General features: G+C 40.4%; 1 protein-coding gene across 1 annotated transcript; it reads right to left on the bottom strand.

The window, feature by feature from the left end:
- Nucleotides 1-765: 765 nt before the first annotated feature.
- Nucleotides 766-16558, bottom strand: nt5e (5'-nucleotidase, ecto (CD73)). The gene is made up of 9 exons (XM_035420595.1): nucleotides 16082-16558; nucleotides 13423-13645; nucleotides 11821-12009; nucleotides 4745-4942; nucleotides 2905-3059; nucleotides 2457-2565; nucleotides 2211-2360; nucleotides 1711-1911; nucleotides 766-1194 (listed from the first exon to the last, which is right to left on the bottom strand). The coding sequence occupies exons 1-9, from the start codon at nucleotides 16421-16423 to the stop codon at nucleotides 992-994; spliced, it is 1770 nt and encodes a 589-aa protein (XP_035276486.1). The 5' UTR covers nucleotides 16424-16558; the 3' UTR covers nucleotides 766-991.
- Between the last annotated feature and the right edge of the window lie 1229 nt (nucleotides 16559-17787).

The following is a 17787-nucleotide window of genomic DNA, read 5'->3' as shown; positions in this document are numbered from 1 at the left end:
CCAATTGTACTACACTGACCTTGAAACTGGAACTGCCTCTAAAAAAAATGTAAATTTAAAACTGACAGGCCTCAACAACCATTATCGACATAGACTTCAGAGATTGGCATTAAAACTTTAAATAAAAACGAAATCATTATCCTCTGTGGCCACGCTGGGCAGAACAGAGACAAGACCCTCAGTGTGGGCTTTTCATTGCCTAAAGACATTCCCTTTTAGTCCTGTTGGGGGGGGGGGGGGGGGGGAGGGGGGGTGTGTGACAGGTAGTCAGGTCAAATTGTCAGGTTAAATAGAGCAGGCCACTTGATAACAATGTAATATTGTGTGGACTAGGAGTAAGTTTCCCATATCAAATTATATTAGCCCCTTTTCCAACACAGTAAATTTTCCATAACTTATTAACTTTTTGCAGAACTCAGGAACTAAAGCCCCTTTTCCACCAGAGGAACAATTTTGGTTAGGCTACTGGGGCATGCTTCATATCCCCTTTTTAGTCTTTGCTTGCAAGGTAGTACCTTTTTAAGGTCTGTCAATGATTCGGGTGGAACTTGCCGTACTGAACATTTATCAGCAGTGAGAGAGCAAGCAAGTTTTGAAATGGAAAAAGGAAATCACAACATCGTGGTCAACGAGGAGGTGCAAGCTATGATCAGTATCTGGTTGGAGGACGACATTCATCTGGGAAATTGACTCGGCAACTCGTAACAAAAAGGTTTGCATTTAGCTGAACTGGGCCACTCAGCTAAACTGCAAGGAAAAAATTAGAAAAAAAATTTAAAGACCACTATAACCGATGTTCATCAAATAGAACAGTGAATATGCATTTCCTGGGTATAGACCCTCCTACTTTACATAATCTTCACGGCTCTCAATGTGCGTTGGGAAAGCAAACATGAACGCACCTCACCAGCCCTTTCAGACCCGTAGTGGACAGTTCCTCTCTGCTTTTAGCTCCTACATCCCAGTGCAAAAAGGGACTATTGCCTCTTTCTCAAAGGCGATAATCTAAAAACGAGATATCCGACAGGGTCCAGACCAGGCCCAGGAGTGGCAGGAGCAGTTGCGGCCTGGTCACATGACTTGCACTCACTGGTCCCGATTTGGAGTTGACGAATGTGATCCGACCCTCCACAGCTGCATAGACCCGCTCCATTTCGGTGATGTAGTCGGCAACAACGGATATGTCCAAGTCGCCTGGAAATAAAGCAACCAACACTCTCAGGTTCCTCTCCTAGTCTGATAAACTTTTTCCTACTTAATATCCCTTCTAAGTCATTGATCTTGTGCACAATAATTCACCTTCTTATTAACACATAAAGTGGACAAGTAAAGTACAAGCCACATTTTCAATTTAATTATAAGTAGGCCTATAAGCAATTACCATTAAATAGTAATGTACTAATATTGAGATAACACTTATTGGAGATCCTGTATTTTATGATTGTTAATTGTACAGCACTGTTAGCATTTGAATTTCCATCCAGCCATTATCTATCCCAGCCAGGGCATGGTCACGGGGGTGCTGGAGCCTATCCCAGCATGCATTGGGCGAGAGGCAGGAATACACCTTGGACAGGTCACCAATCTATCGCAGGGTACAAACACCATTCACTCACCACTCACCTAAACTTTTTATACTCACATACAAAATGCATACCATACTAGCCTACTATACTCTACAAGTATTTCGGTTATGCCTAAAGGGCTTACCGGTGTCGTGTTTGAGCTTCTCATTCCGGATCATCGAGTACCCATCGCCTCCGTCAACCAGGTAGGACGGCAGGACCAGTTTATAGGTCCTGTTAGCCTCCAGGGGTTCATAGCTGGGCACTCGACAGTGTGTACACAGGAGGCTCAAACCTACCACGCGGTTGTCTGGGGGCTTTGACACGTCCAGCTGAACACGGATCCCTACGAGAGAGTAAGGGCACTTAAATGAACTCGATCTTTTCTGCTCACCTGTAGTAGAAATAGTATTTTTATCTTATTTTCATCTTATTTTTATCCTACTTCTGTTGTAAATGCAATGTTGTTCCCTGTGCCTTACCAAAGAATATAGCATGGTGTGAAAAAATAAAAATAAAAATTGAGCCCTAAGTTAGAAGTTAGAGGTGGTACTTACCTATATTATTGCTGAGCCAATCAGCATTCAACTCCTGCCTCTCAGAACCCCCCCCCCCTCGCCAAGAAAAAAAGCTGAATTTAATTACCTGACACCTGAAGAAACTCCCCAGTGCCACCTCCATATCTCTTTACAGAATGCTCAAAGACCTTTCTCAGCGTCGATCCCTTCAGCTGCACTAAATCGAACGTGCCTCCGAATGGTAAGACAGAAATAAGGTCCCCCATAGTGATGGAACCTGGAAAACGCACAACGTCAGAGAGGAGACAGGGTCAGTGGTCACAGCTCGTCATATCTTGGGCCTCGCTAGAGCGACCGCGCTGCCCACACGCACCGTTTCGGCTGCGCTCGTCGATAGGCCCCCGTATGGACCCGCCGTTCAGGATGCACAAGCTGACGTGGTTCCACTGAACCTCATCGGCGTACTTGATATTGTGGTGAATCTAAAAGAGAGGTAGAAAGCGCACTGTGTTTCCATGACTTGCCCACCACAGCGCTTATGCTAGCAACAAACAAGTTACAAGAAGTGGCAAGGTTTATAAAACAATAAGACTCAATGACTGCCATTACAGTGCACAGGAACTAAGCAGTATCTTCACTGTTTGCAATACATGTTGTAAACACAAAATAATTTAATTACACTTTCCACAGGGCTCCAAATGACTCTTTCAAAGGGAAGGTAAAATAACAGTACTTCTGCAACAGGTGTAAAAGACAGTGAAGCTAGAGTGCACAGTGATTGGTCAATGAAATGGTCTGCTTTGTCCATTCCCACCACTCACCATTGCATCACATATTAGGTTTCCCAGGTTGCACTCCCTGAAACGGCACTCTTCGAAGGTGCCGTTCAGGTACACCCGGGTGTTTCCCACATACTGCGAAGAGTAATTTGCCAGGCTCTTCATCCATTCCCCCACATCTGCACGGATAACTGGATCTAAAAAAGAAAAAAAAAACAGGATACCACTATCAGTTACCACAAGACGTGATTGCATACAGTACAGTACACCATTTTAGAGCTGCAGCAAATAAAGCACAACCCAGTCCTCGACAGCATACTCTATCTGTTGAGCAGTTGAATGCTGCATTCCCGTTCTTATGCTCATCAAGTCAGAGGTATTCACAGTTGACCAGCAGCGGTGTATAAAACTAAGTGACGCCAACTCCCGTGTTAGGCCGCCAACTCCCGTGTTAGGCCGCCAACTCCCGTGTTAGGCCGCCAACTCCTGTCTACCGCCAGGAACATTTAACTCATCGTACTCTCCCCGTATCAACTTGGATAGCCCTATATGGTCTGCCAAGACAATGGAAGGGCATTGTTATATTTAAGTAGAATTTGGTTATTTAATTGCGCGAACCAAGCGATGTGTAACCCGGACATTTCCTCTCCTAGCTTGGTTATTTTAAGGTGGGTTATTTGGAAATCTTCCTAACCGGTTGTTACTACCTACCATTGCAAGCACCGAGTGGCTGTTTTGGTTTTTAGATGCCAATAAGTGTTGCTGACATTATGATCAGAAATTTTGCTGCTCAAGGGAATTGCTGCTGCTCAAAGAAAACCAGCCGTATCTTACATCGCATCATACTTGTCATTACTGTTGGGCTGATTGTATCTAGTATGATATTTTGCACATATTTTTTAGAGATTGCATGTATGCACACAACTATAGATATCGGGTTGATTACATTATTGCGGCTAACTATAGCTTGGCATGGATTGTAGATTGCTAATGGTTGCATAGTCTTTATTGGATATGTGTATACGTGGATACTACTATTGGCAACAGGCATTTATGGTACTGCATATTGTGCACACTGCTATTAGAATAAGCATTCACACGGGGAATAGAAGACTTGCTAATTGTTGCTACCTTGCGTTTATATGCATTTCTAGCACTGCTGCTGTTGTTGGGCTAAGGAATTGCAGTCTAAGAATTGCCACTTTGGGAATTTCCGCTTTAAGAATTCTTCTAAGAAAGCTGCTGTTCTAGAAATACCATTGCTGTAGGAATGCTGTTTCTCAAACAAATACATTCATTTTGAACCAAAGAATTGCTGCAGCTGTGCGCCTTTGGGAATGTCTTGTGCTCCCACCACCACCGCCCCAGCATCCACGTGGGGGCTCTGCTTCTTATCGGATCCCCATGGAGGGGGATTTGTGGTGGTCACTCCCCATTATTATTTTAGCTGGTTTGTGCAAACGGAGAGTGAGCCTTGACACCAAAGTCTGCATTCACATTAATCTCAAATATCGCTTAATTCAATAATTTCAACAGCTGGTCTAAAATTTGAGGAATGCTGCTTGTGCTGACAAATTTCTCATCCCAGTCAAGTACACTTCTGGTCCATTAACACATTTTAAAAACATTTTTCCAGACCCTCGTGTGATTAGAAATCTGGTTATTCTGTTGATAATAATAATAATAATAATGTCACTACATTAATTGCGAACCCAAGCCTTGGAATAAGGCAACACAGCATACAATGGGCTTTATCCCTTTGGAGAAGGTTGGCCTTATAGTTCAGCATTTTAACTTGCATGATAAAAATAAATAAATAAAATTGAATATCAATGAATTTTCCATATTGGCAGCCTGCTGATTGGATGTCCATGCCACTTACCCTCTGGTATGCTGCTATTAAGCAGGATCGGATTCCCTGTTGAGGTCACCACACGTCCTTGCTCATCAAAGGTCACCTTCAAGTAGCCCAGGTACTTCCCAAAAGCATAGGCCTGGACGACGGGTACATCATAGCCATGTTCGGACCGCACCATAAAGGGGTAAGGGCCCGCTGGTACCTCTGTCGATGGGGGCGTCCCTTCAATCACAGACAGGATACAGGTTTGGGGAGCATCAGAACTTTGCAGTTAAGCAAAGATGCAAAGCAATATTTGTGAATTTAAATGGTCTGAAATGCCAAAATCCTCTGTCATGATTTTCATAACACAAACCTGACTTTCAATCCAACTATCACATATAAATGAATTCATAGAACCATTTTCAGGAGGATGCGCATTCATAATTTTCCTTTGGGTATAATAATCCAAAATATCAAAAAATCAAAAAAAAATTTAAAGCGTCAAGTTTTTCTCCAGTGTGTTGTGACACTTCAAAATGCAAGACATTTCCATCAGAGATACAATTGCTTATACACACAGGGCCAAGTGACTTGAAAGAATTGAGGAAATATTGGGTAGCATTGCTTTGAAATACATCTTATGTCATTTTGGTGAGGCAAGATAGCCTATATTGTTTGTAGTACCGTAACTTGGCGTCATTTTGATATCAATACTTTTGAGTAACTTGGCATTTTTGTACGTTGAAAACGTGTTTTTTATGAGATATCATTTCTTTTTGCAAAGCGTTTTATTATGAGAGTGAGAAATGCGAAGTGACCCTGTAAGAAACGGTTGTGGATTATGGCTATCGTTGTGTGAATTTGTATACAGTCTGATGAGCGTGTACCGTTCAGCAGTTTCGGTTTGCTATGTATGTAAAACAGTGGCTGTGAGGAAGGGTGCGGTGGCGTAAGTGTAAACGTATCAGAAACGCAGATGAATATGGCCAGTGTATGTACTCATGGATTTGACGTCCATCCAACGAGCCTTGACTGACAAAAGAATCAGCAAGCCCGTAGAATTATAACTCCCTAGGTCGCAAGTTGTGTAGCCTTCTGTCCTGCTCCGTTGTCTGTTATTTCGTGGCGATGCACATTTAGTGTTTGTAAGGTTTATAAGGCATTTTGATAGCCTTATCTGCAGGTAGAAATCCTCTTCGCTGTTTTGCTAAACTAGAACCGGAAAACATGACAGTGGAGAATAGGAGCAGACACATATGTCCCAGCAGGCTTTGCATATGAGAAAATAACAACAGTGTGAGAGAAATTAGGATGAAATTATGAAATTGCGTAGTTGAAACAATATGTTTTTAGCAGAATGGGCATGTAGGTGAAGGTTGACATGATCACGGAGTATAGTGCGAAGTAAATGGAGTGACCATGAGCGAGCTTATATTGCTTATCGAATGGTATATATAACAGTCGCTATAAAGCGTTAGCTGTTAAAGTGGAGGGTTAAGTAACGTGTGAAATATATTGCACTGCTGTGTTTTTTTCATGTTCAGTACCAGTAGTTATAATTATGAGTGAATCATGATTTTAAATGTAATGTTTTAATGGGGAGTTGCAGAACGTACGTACGTAGTAATTGTTTGTATGTGGCTAGATAGAGAACAGGGCGAGGTAACATGAATGCAGAAACGTGGCGTTTGCTGATAAGGTTTTGTACGGTAGCCAAGTGAAGAAATGCGGTTAGTAGAAATGGCACAGCAGTGAACTGGTGTAACTTTTTAATAAAAGGAATACATTTGCCGTCATGAAATGTATATGGGTGGCCATGAGTGAGTTTTGGTAAAGCAAATATAAGCGTAAGAGAACGTTAGTGTAAAAGAGGAAATTATCTGCCTGAGGACGAGGCGGGATTTAATCGTTCAACTGGAGGTTTACCAGTCTGTCACTTTGTTAGGGCAGCACCATGACATAGCTATGCAATGCGTGAAATATCATTAGCAAACCTGTCCGTGGTTTTAAAGAAGAACACAGGCGAGTAAGTACAAAAGAGCTCCCGTTGAATCCATATGGCTTTGCAATATTGTAGCCGGTTAACAATTGAACGTGCATAATACAGTGTATACGTTCGGGGAACGGCTGGTAGATATGGTGCAAAAGCAATAATTGAGAAGTAATAGACAATTATTAGTGAGGGTAAAAGCAGATTAAAGAAACTTGTTCCTAGCTGGGCTTGAACCTCAGACCCTGTGTTCCCAAGACTGTAACCTTACCCACTAGGCCACAGGCAGACTAGCTGTTCATACTGAAAATGTTTCAGAGTAAAAAGGTATGGGTATTTTGCGTGTGTATGCAGGTTTTTCATTGGGTCGTGTAGGTGAAGATTTGGCAGGTGTCGGTAAAATGTCCAATTGGGAGACATGTTATTAGTGGGATAGGCGGCAGGAAAAATAAGAATGAGAAGAAGAAGAAGAAGAAGAAAGAGAAGAAGAAGAAGAAGGAGAAAACGCAAAATCCCCTTAGTTTGGGGCTTTATTGTGTGGACATGTGAAGTTGTTTATGAAATCTGTCTGTTGAAATGGGGTCAGAATGTACAGAATTTAATGTTTTTAAGGGCTGAGTGTCTGTGGCTGTTGTGGTTATTTCTGTGGGGAACCCTGAAAAGTGCCAAACTCTCGGTGCTGTATAGGTATGGGGCATGCCCCCGCCAAGGCGTAACTTGGAGGGATGGCATACCTGCCATCCCAATTACATTACATTACAGGCATTTGGCAGACGCTCTTATCCAGAGCAACGTACAACAAAGTGTATAACCATAACCAGGAACAAGTATGTCAAAAACCCTAGAGAGAAGTACCGGTCCAAGTGCAGGGAACAACCGCATAGTTCAACTTGGACCCTGAAGGTTAAACTGATTAACACTAACACAAACGAGAACAGCAACAACGCAGTCTATGCAAAAATACAAGCAATATTTAAGATGGGTGCATTCACTAAGTCACCTACGAAACAGCTACCTAGTTACAACCCTAAGCTTACAGTCTGTATGTTGGCTAACCCATCCCCCCCCCCCCCCACGCCCACGTCCCAAAGGTAGAGTGTTCAGTTATGGGTGTGGGTGGAGGTGAGAACTGGTTCGCTTATTTTTAAATGAATTTTCAGGAATGGGTGTGTCCACCCCTTTTCACTGAAGCATTTAGTGGTTTTTAAAAACTCTAGGCACTTAAAGCAGTTAAAGCAGTTGATTGCCAAGTTAAAGTCTCCTGGTTTCTTGGGTGTAATGTGGTTTCTGATTTTCAGGCAAAAACAACTGCCGACAGACAGTGTGGCTCTTCAGGATCACAGCTAGGTCCCCTGGCCTAGAGTATGGCAGGAATCAACGAGGACTACCGCTCACCAGTGCATTTTCACTAATTTGAGGTAATGAGCCTTAAGATAAGGGATCATGTTCCTCTTTTGATTTATTTGTATTTTGCGTGTGTATGCAAGTTTTTCATTGGGTCGTGTAGGTGAAGATTTGGCGGGTGTCGGTAAAATGTCCAATGGGGAGACATGTTATTAGTGGGATAGGCGGCAGGAAAAATAAGAATGAGAAGAAGAAGAAGAAGAAGAAGAAGAAAGAGAAGAAGAAGAAGAAGGAGAAAACGCAAAATCCCCTTAGTTTGGGGCTTTATTGTGTGGACATGTGAAGTTGTTTATGAAATCTGTCTGCTGAAATGGGGTCAAAATGTACAGAATTTAATGTTTTTAAGGGCTGAGTGTCTGTGGCTGTTGTGGTTATTTCTGTGGGGAACCCTGAAAAGTGCCAAACTCTCGGTGCTGTATAGGTATGGGGCATGCCCCCGCCAAGGCGTAACTAAATTCTAAATTAGTGTTCTAGAACTTAGATTTGAATTACCAGTAGTGCTTGTGACATCAGCATAAGAATGTTCAGTTAAGAACATTCTAATCACATATTTGAGATCTTACACCTTAAAGGTTAATGGTTTACAAATGTATTATATTTGGCTAACGTAGTACTACATGTTATGCAGCTGACGTAATGCCTTGACAGCCATGGTAATTGGCAGGATACATTACATTTTAGTATTTAGCAAACATTACTATCCAAGGCAATTTACACAGATTCCATTCTTATATACACTGCATGGCCATAATTATGTGGACACCCGAACATCACGTCCATATGCGCTTGTAGAACATCTCATTCCAAAACCATGGGCATTAATATGGAGTTGATCCCCCCCTCTGATGCTATTACAGCCTCCACTCTTCTGGGAAGGCTTTCCACTAAAAGTTGGAGCATATCTTTGGGGATTCACATGTCATGTAACTATTTTTAATTTAGTGTTGGTTTATTTAGTGGTGTTTGAAATTAAATCAAACACATGAATCAGATTCAAAAGAGAGGCCTGCATCTTTCTTAGAGAGACAAGCCAGAAGCTTCCTGGAAATCAGTACTGGGACCATTGGCATAAAAACCTTGACTGGCAGCCAATAAGCAACGTTTTTTTTGTCCTGCCTTTCTCCCACTGTGGAAAAACAAAGCTAGTCTTTGAAAATTAACAGAGTGACCAATTAACAATGCTTTGAAAATAAACAGTGCCTCAAACTAGCACCATGAATGAATATACTGCTTGCTTTCATTTAATCAAAACTCTTATGCTACAATAACAGTCACTGCGTAATGAAATCAGGGCATTCTTCTGTGCTAAATAACAGATGCTCTGGTTTTCGCTAGCATTGTAATCTAAAATCCCACTAGTGCTATAAGGGGAACAAAAACAAAAAGAATCATAGACGAAGACAATGAGCTATAACCACGGTTCTTTTTGTGGTGTCCATGACCACAATTCACTCATTATCTGCCCAGAAAATTAAACTCACAAAGAAATGCATCTCCAACAGACGCAGACCTGTTGAAGTAATTTTAGTGATCACTGGAACTCCTCAAACCACATTTTGAGAGGAGGTAAAAACAAACACTGGCATTTGTTCCTAAATTAAGGTTAAAGACATTGATTGAACCCAATCCCATTTCTCATCCATATGTAATTTAAAAAATACATTTAATAGGGAAGGGACGTTCGAGCAGTCTCCAGAGAGCCTGAGAACCATTGCGTGCCAGTCGTGTTCTGCAGAATAAAGCCAACCTGGCTAATTTATCCGCGTGTGCAGAGTGAAACAGGTTCCTCCCAGGAACAGACCGGTTCAGTGATGCAATCCACACTGCTGAAAAAGTTCTGCTTGCGAATAACTATCGCCTGGGAGACCCACAAAATGCACCAGCAGGGGTACATGGGAGGAACCTGTCAGACAGTGAAATACGAACTTTCCACAGGGAGGCAGTGTTCAAACGAAGAGGGTTGGCAATGCTTTTGCAAAGCAACGTTGTTTCAGCAATTTAACTTTTTTTTTTTTTACAAGATAGATTAAATAAGTAAAAACGTTTCTGTTATTAATGAAATTTATGAGTGGTCATGAAAGTCACCGGAAATCAAGGCCAAAACACTGAGGTAAATCCACTAAGAAGAAAAGAATAATACCAAGGTCTTGCACAACAACCATTAATCCACAGGCAATACATACATACATACATACATACCCAGGACCCTCTTGCTGTGAGGCAACAGTGCTGCCCACCCACTCACAGCAAGAATGCCCTGGGTTTGAATCCCGGTCTGGGCCTTTCTGTGTGAAGTTTGCATGTTCTCCCCGTGCCCGTGTGGGTTTCCTCCGGTTACCTTGGTTTCCTCCCACAGTTCAAAGGCATGCCAGTAGGCTAATTGGATACTCTAAATTTCCCATAGGTATGATTGTTCCAGTGAATGGTGAGTGAATGGTGTGTGTGCCCTGTGATAGATTGGTGGCCTGTCTAGGGTGTATTCCTGCCTCCTGCCCAATGCACGCTGGGATAGGCTCCAGCACCCCCCGCAACACTTAACAGGATAAGCGGGTATAGATAATGAATTGATGGATATACAGTACATATGTAATATTTGTCTTCTTAAAAGCATACTTAAATTACCAAAGATAGCAAAAAGGGCAAGTCCAGGGGCAATCTTTGTCAACAAGCAGTAGTATTGCATGTCTAAGCCAGTAATGACAAATAATATCCGTCTATTAACCCAAAGAGTCATACTTTTGTATGGGAGAACTTCATTACCACCTGGTGTCAGGTAGTCATAAAAAATACTTACTGTGAGTGGTAACTTGTGGTATCATTGCGAAGTAAACACATTCATGTATTGAGCTCTATTTGCATAAATATAAATGATTTTGGTGATAAAATTTATTTAAATAATAAAATTTAAATATGCAAGACCCAGACAGCCGACTGTGTCACGCTTTCCAAGGTAGTGAAGCTGCAAGCGCTTTCAACCCACGACAGGTGGTTTGTGAATTGTGAATTTCGCTGGTACTTGCAATGGTTCAACAGCCACAAAAGCATTGCTGTACCCTCTGATTTTTAATTTAATAAGTCATTCAGTTTTTAGAATTAGCCAAAAACTTTTGTATATACTGCTACTAATACTGTATTTTCTATAATATAACTTGTGTCCTTGGGAGAAGCTGAACCAGAAGGAAAAAAATTATAAATTGCATGTTTATGAAGGACCACAAAGGGCAAGGTAGAACATGTGGCTCTACAGGGATGGAAGGGTATTCAAACTTGTTGACAGGCAATCAGTACTGAAACAAATCCTTCTGCCGCCAAATCAATCTCCTCTCTTAGATGACATGGTTGAAATACAATGTCTACTGTGACTGTAAATTGTCTACCTGCTCCCTGGATGCCATGATGATGATGATGATGGTGCACTGTAATGATGATGAAGAATGACTGACACATGTCCCCCCCCCCCAATGCTGTTCGTTCCTCCTGATTCCTTCCCCTGTCCCTTTCCCCCCTCCCTATCCACAGTCATGAATGTCAAATGGCCAGCTAACAATGGACTGCAGACAGTAGATGATTACTACTGTCTACTTCAAAATGGTCAGACAATACAGATTTATCTGTGCGCAGGTAAATCTCAACCAACGTGTTTTCATTTTGTGAGTGCTTTCAAGCAATTGCTAGTTTAGGAACAAGAACCAGGAGCAGATTTCACGCTGAATGTGAAGCATACCAGTATATAGAAAAGTGTTGGTGTGTCCTCCGATCACCACGTCCACTCCCTTTACTTTCTTGGCAATTTCTTGGTCAGTGACAAAGCCAGAGTGGCCGAGGGCAATGATCTTATTAATGCCCAAGGTGACAAGCTTGTCTACCTGGAGCTGCACAGCTGTGACCTCATCCTCAAACACCAATTGTGGGCCTATGGAGGAAAAGACAACACACATAGTTACACAAAGAATACTATGAACAGCAGTTGAGACAAAGCATGCTCATTCGGCATATGGAAATTAGAGTCTAGACTATTTAGATGGCACAACCTTGAAGGGGAAATCTAGCCAAAGATCATAATTTGGCACGATTCGTCTTACTCTCGATGCCTGTAACGTAACGTAACGTACTTTCAGAATTTGTGTACCTGTATTTCATGTCAGAACAAAGCCTTGTCTGTGTATTCCAAACACCATTTAAAGTTATGATGTCTGGAATACAACTCCTCGTTTCCCTATTATTTAAGTGAGTGGAGGTGTCTTTTACTGTGGACTACACTGTGAAATGGTGACATATCTATTTTTCTATAACTTTGAGATCAGGCTGACAATATTTAAGCCACAGTTAATGCATTAACATATTTAAGACATTAAGGCAGAAGATTTGGAGTCCTGTTCAAATTTTCACCTAACTGCATCCTCCATTACATTTTCTGAATCCATTCTCTACGATGGGAGAAATAGGAGGTGTTATACTGTAACTGGATGGCATCACTGTTTTTAGTGGGTTTCTGTTTTCTTTGTTGTGGATTAAAGTATTATATGTGACACAACAGGAGTGTGATAAACACATTCTTGTTAAGATGAGGACCAACATGTAAAATCATGATTGCTGGCCACATTTAACTTGTTAATTTAAGTACTGCAGTAGGTTGTTTAATATATACACATACTTCTTGTTGACACGACTCTCTGGAATTCTATTCTATACAAGCCAAAGTACAGATAAAACCTTTCCAGACAACATAGAATTTGTAAAGATCACAATAACCAACAGCTAGTGATTATAATATGGATTATTATACAGTGATTATAGTGATTATAATAGAGAGAAGACGATTAAACGTCTAGACTGAAGAATTCTGTAGACTTTGGCAGAATAATCAGTGACAGTCTAATCTGGCATACTAAACAAAAAATGGTGATAACTGGCATTTGCATTTCCATTTCCCAGCAATTGATGTGTCACATACTGTAACTGCTATATACTGTATAGGGTAAAATAGCAAGTCTGTCTGAAACAGCTACAGCCTCTTTTTACATATTAAATAATTTCGCCATTTGCCTCCTTTACTATGTAAAATTATTTACCTGAATGCATACATTATTTGTAACTGTTTACAGTATAAACTATTTCAAAGGGAAAGTAGAAAGTAGCTTTCTTGTATTAATATTAAGATGAAATTGTCATAATATTGCGTAACTTAATTCTCATTTTTACTGGGAACTTCGATGAGTATTCAAACATCTATCAATTTTTAAAAAATGACTGTTCAAAATTATCCAATAAAATTTTATCTCATAACTTGCTAATTATGCACGTGAATCACTGAGGATAAATTTACCTGGCTTTGACAAAGCTGGTGTTTCCCTTGAAGTATATCCAACCACTGCCACCTTTTCAGTGCTTACATCAAATATCTTATAGGGCATGTAGTAGCCGGCTATCTTTGGAGCCAGTGTAGCATCTGGCTTAATGTTAGCACTGAGAATGCTGCAGTTCACTTCTTGTAGAAAAGGCTTAATCAGACCATCCACTCCATTATCAAACTCATGGTTTCCCAATGCCTGCAAGCAGAACATAAACACTTATTCTTTCAGCACTACTATCCCAGCAAGCACTCGTGGTTAAAACCTCTTACACAGCACAATAAAATATCGCAGAAGGGCAAAATTACCTGTCAATACATTTCTAAAAAATCGAAATAAAATAAAATTAAATAAAAGACACATTTAATAACTGCACGCTGAATTAGAGCAGCTAAATAGTATGTGATATTATATTTTTAGCAAGTCTGAACAAAACGCAGTGGCAGCACAAAATTGGCCAGAAGCCATGCCACCATGTACCCTGCAAGTGTGGGCTTGGTTAGAACTTGGATGGAAGACCTCCTGGGAAAACTAAGTTGCTGCTGGAAGTGGTGTTGGTGCGCCAGCAGGAGGCAGTCTTCCCTTTGGTCGAATAAACCCCAGTGCCCCACTACAGTGATGAGGACACTGTGCTGTAGCAGATTCTGTCTTTGCCAGATGAGACGTTAAACTGTGGTCATTAAAAACCCCATGACGCTCATTGCAAAGAATAGGGGGTTCCACAGTGTCCTAGCTAAATTCCCGACCTCGCTCTCTAACATTCTGCTACCTAAAAATCCCCTGAGTTCATTGGCTAAAAAATGTTCTCTCCCACTCCACCTCATCTGATGTGTGCTGAGCGTTCTGGTGCAAATCGGCTGCCATGCATAACCCAGGTGGGTGCTACACATTGGTAGTGGTTGAGGTGAGTTCCAACACATCACTTTAAAAAGCACTTTGAGCATCTGGAAAAGTGCTACAAAAATGCAACATTTAATTAATTCAATAGCATCTCTTGGCCTCCTCAGCTTAATTGAACATATCCCATTAGTGGCCTAACTTAAACTGTGTGGAATAACACCATGCTTGGATACTCCACTAATAACCCTTATCTTGGCAGGTCAGAGAGCTGAGACCTTTGTTAAAGCATGTCCTGCCCATTCCCATTCAGTTGCTTTGTACATAAATCCTCACCTCTGTGCTTCAATGATTGGATTACCCTTCCTCCAATTATTCCTATAACAATAAAATTGCTGCTACCCAGTCCACATGTCCATTATGGCATACTAAGGAGTAATATTAGCCTTGTGCTTTACAGTCTCCAATTCCCCTTGTGTAGCAAATGGTTAACCCTTTGCCTTGCCAACGGGATGCCTATGAAATGGGGACCTACATGATATTGCATGTGTAAATAACTTTCAAGAAATCAGAATAAAAGAGTAAAACAATATATACAGCTGGGACCAAAATTCTGAGGACACTACCAAAAAGCCATTTTTAAAAATTATTTATCAAGGGCTGATACAATTATGTTAATCATTCTTATTAAAACATACATTAATAACAATATAAGTCAATATACTGTATAATAATACAAGTAAAAAAAGTGAGTAGGCATTTATTGAAGGTAAAAAATTTTACTTTCGGACTTAGCCTTGATCACTGCGTTCACTGTGCTTGGCATTCATTCCACCAGCTTAAGCAACACCTCATCTTTTTTTTTTTTTTTACATCCCAGAACTTCCTCAACACTTCCCATGTGTTTCTTATGTGTTTATTTTATACTTTGTGTATTGTTGTGTACTATGTCATGCCATGTGAGCCAAAGGCAATCTTCCTCTCCGTGTGGACAAATAAAGTTGTATTGTACAGATTTGACAGACTAGCTGTTTGGCCTTTTCCCTCTTCAATTATTCTCACAGATGTTCGATTGCATTCAGGTCTGGTGTCTGTGGTGAGAATGCCATCCTAACAATTTCCCCGGTGATCTCAATTATATATTCTTGAATAAGAAGTGTAATTGGACTATCAAAATTGCATTCTTTTTTTTTTTTTTTTACAAATAATGACAATAACCAGGGCTTGGAGGTGTCCTCAAACTTTCAGACCCCGTTGTAGGTGTATAATACCCATAGAAAGCTTCAACAATGGAAGAATGAGGGCACTGTAGTATATATATATATATATATATATATATATATATAGTGTTAAGAAGGAAAAACGCTTAACAAGCATAAAGCTTTCTATAAATAAGATAAAGCTTTCTATAAATATTTTTCTCATCTTTTCCCATATAGTTAACATTGATGGGAAGTTTCCACTGTGCAAAATGAGGGGTTGTTCAGCTATTCGCTTTGGTACATTAAGCCTCTTTAAACGGTTTTCTTGTTAAACGTTTTATATTTCCAATGCAGTATAATGTTTTATTTTGCTAAAGGTAAAAAAAAAGGTACAACCACAATGTTTCTTTCGTGGTATAAATAATGGCACAGAAAAGAAACGAATATAGCGCACATCTGTAACTAAAAGTGGGCCTAAGTAATATACAGTACAAGTGGTGTAATGCATACGTATGCGACACCGTACACTTAGATTTACCACTAGCCACATAATTTGCAAAAATAAAGTTCACTTCCATGAAAGGGTAGTTCTTACCATTGCATCATATCTGAGCTTATTCATAAAATGTGCTGCTTCAGCGCCCTTGTAATAGTTGAACCAAACGGTGCCCTGAAACTGGTCACCCGCATCCAATAGCAACACATTCCGTTCTCGACTCCGGATGTCCTTGATTTTGGTGAATCTCCTGGCCACTCCAGCGAAGCATGAACCTTTAGTGCACGAGCCAGAACGTTCATTGGTTTCCTCGATTCGTGCATGAACATCGTTGGTGTGAAGCAGTGTGAGTTCCAAGCCTGCTGCAGAAGCGCATTTACTAATGCAGAATAGCAGCGAGACCAGAGCGACCAGCGACAGTTCTGCAGATCTCCTTCCCATTTCTCTGTGAATTATGAAAGCCCAGACTGCAAGCAAGAATCGTACAGTTTAAAGCTAAATTCACATACTAAGTAGGCGTGGGCTAAGAAAGGGGTGTTCATTTTAAGCGCCGTTGTCATTCGTATTCATTCGGCGGCTGTATGTCGGTCACGCAGTTTGTGCACGCTACATTGTGGAGTACGCGTCGTGGAATATTAAATAAGCAGAACTTTGGTCTGTTAGCCGTAAAAGTAATACTGACTTCATGCTAGGGTTAAATGATCACTTACAGGTCTCACACCAGCTCTCCATTGTCTAGAAATTATATTGACATCGATGCTGTCTGATCCATGATTTACATTGTTTCGTAATCTTAAAAAAAAAAGAAAAAAGTCTTTCAGGTGTTTCATATACTATAAATTCTTTTAATTTTTTAAAATGCTACGGTGAAATCAAGGGTAGGCTACAGGGGTTCGGAATGTAAATTGATAGAGTACCGTGGAATTACCGTGGAATGGGCACTTTGGATAATAATGAGTTTTGATTACTGAATAGAAATAGAAACAAATTAAATTTTATGATGCACCTGAATTATTAATATAAGACATTTATTCGGGAACTTTGAAAGAAAAAGAAACTTCCAGAATAAAGTAGCCTACTGTTTTATAACATTCGTGTAAGGCAATTTGGGCAATCTCCGGTAATTTGCCCTTCAAAGAGCCGCTTGTCTTCCCGTAGTTCTTTTTTAATTTTAATTTTTAAACATTTTGCATGCATATTACAATATTCAGATTTATTACTCCTTGTGCAACATGCGTGTTAAGGTTAAAAAATAACTTTTGAAAGGTAATTGCCCAATATCCAAAAAGTAATCTTAAACGTTTCTTTCAATACTGTAGTTGGAAAAGAAAAGTCTAAGAAGAAATCAGGTGCATCAGAAATGAAGAAGGAATAACGATCTTGCTGATGCCTTAAATAGTTATTCTACTGAGAGTTTTACTGGAGAATAGGCTACTAATAGACTGGAAGGCATATTCAGTACTCAGAATGTCTTATCAGATATTGAAGTAGAGGATAAAGTACTAGATGAATTACTTAAACTAAAGACACAAAAGGCAGCAGGCCCTTATGGCATATACTCAAGAGTACTCAAAGAGCTAGGTGTGACTATCTTTAAATGACTGGCAGGTATTTTTTAGACAGTCCTTAGAAACTGGAGAAATACATGAGGACTGGAAGCAAGGTAATATAATACCAATATATAAGAAAGGGGACCGTACTGGTCCAAGAAACTACAGGCCTGTCAGTTTAACTGCATCCCATGTAAAATACTGGAATCCTAACCTATAAATACTAGTTGGAATTATTTATTGGAAATAGCACCA

Source organism: Anguilla anguilla, chromosome 6, assembly GCF_013347855.1.
Source record: "Anguilla anguilla isolate fAngAng1 chromosome 6, fAngAng1.pri, whole genome shotgun sequence".
Lineage (NCBI taxonomy): Eukaryota > Metazoa > Chordata > Actinopteri > Anguilliformes > Anguillidae > Anguilla > Anguilla anguilla.
Note: the sequence above shows the minus strand (reverse complement) of the source record. Positions and strands in the feature narration are given on the sequence as shown.

Excerpts from the sequence above, each read along its gene's own strand:
- nt5e (XM_035420595.1), bottom strand. The coding sequence starts at position 16,423 with ATGGGAAGGAGATCTGCAGAACTGTCGCTGGTCGCTCTGGTCTCGCTG. Across the intron at positions 2,361-2,456 it reads CGACGAGCGCAGCCGAAACG|GTTCCATCACTATGGGGGAC; the intron begins GTGCGTGTGGGC and ends TGCGTTTTCCAG. Across the intron at positions 1,195-1,710 it reads GAAGCTCAAACACGACACCG|GCGACTTGGACATATCCGTT; the intron begins GTAAGCCCTTTA and ends CTTTATTTCCAG.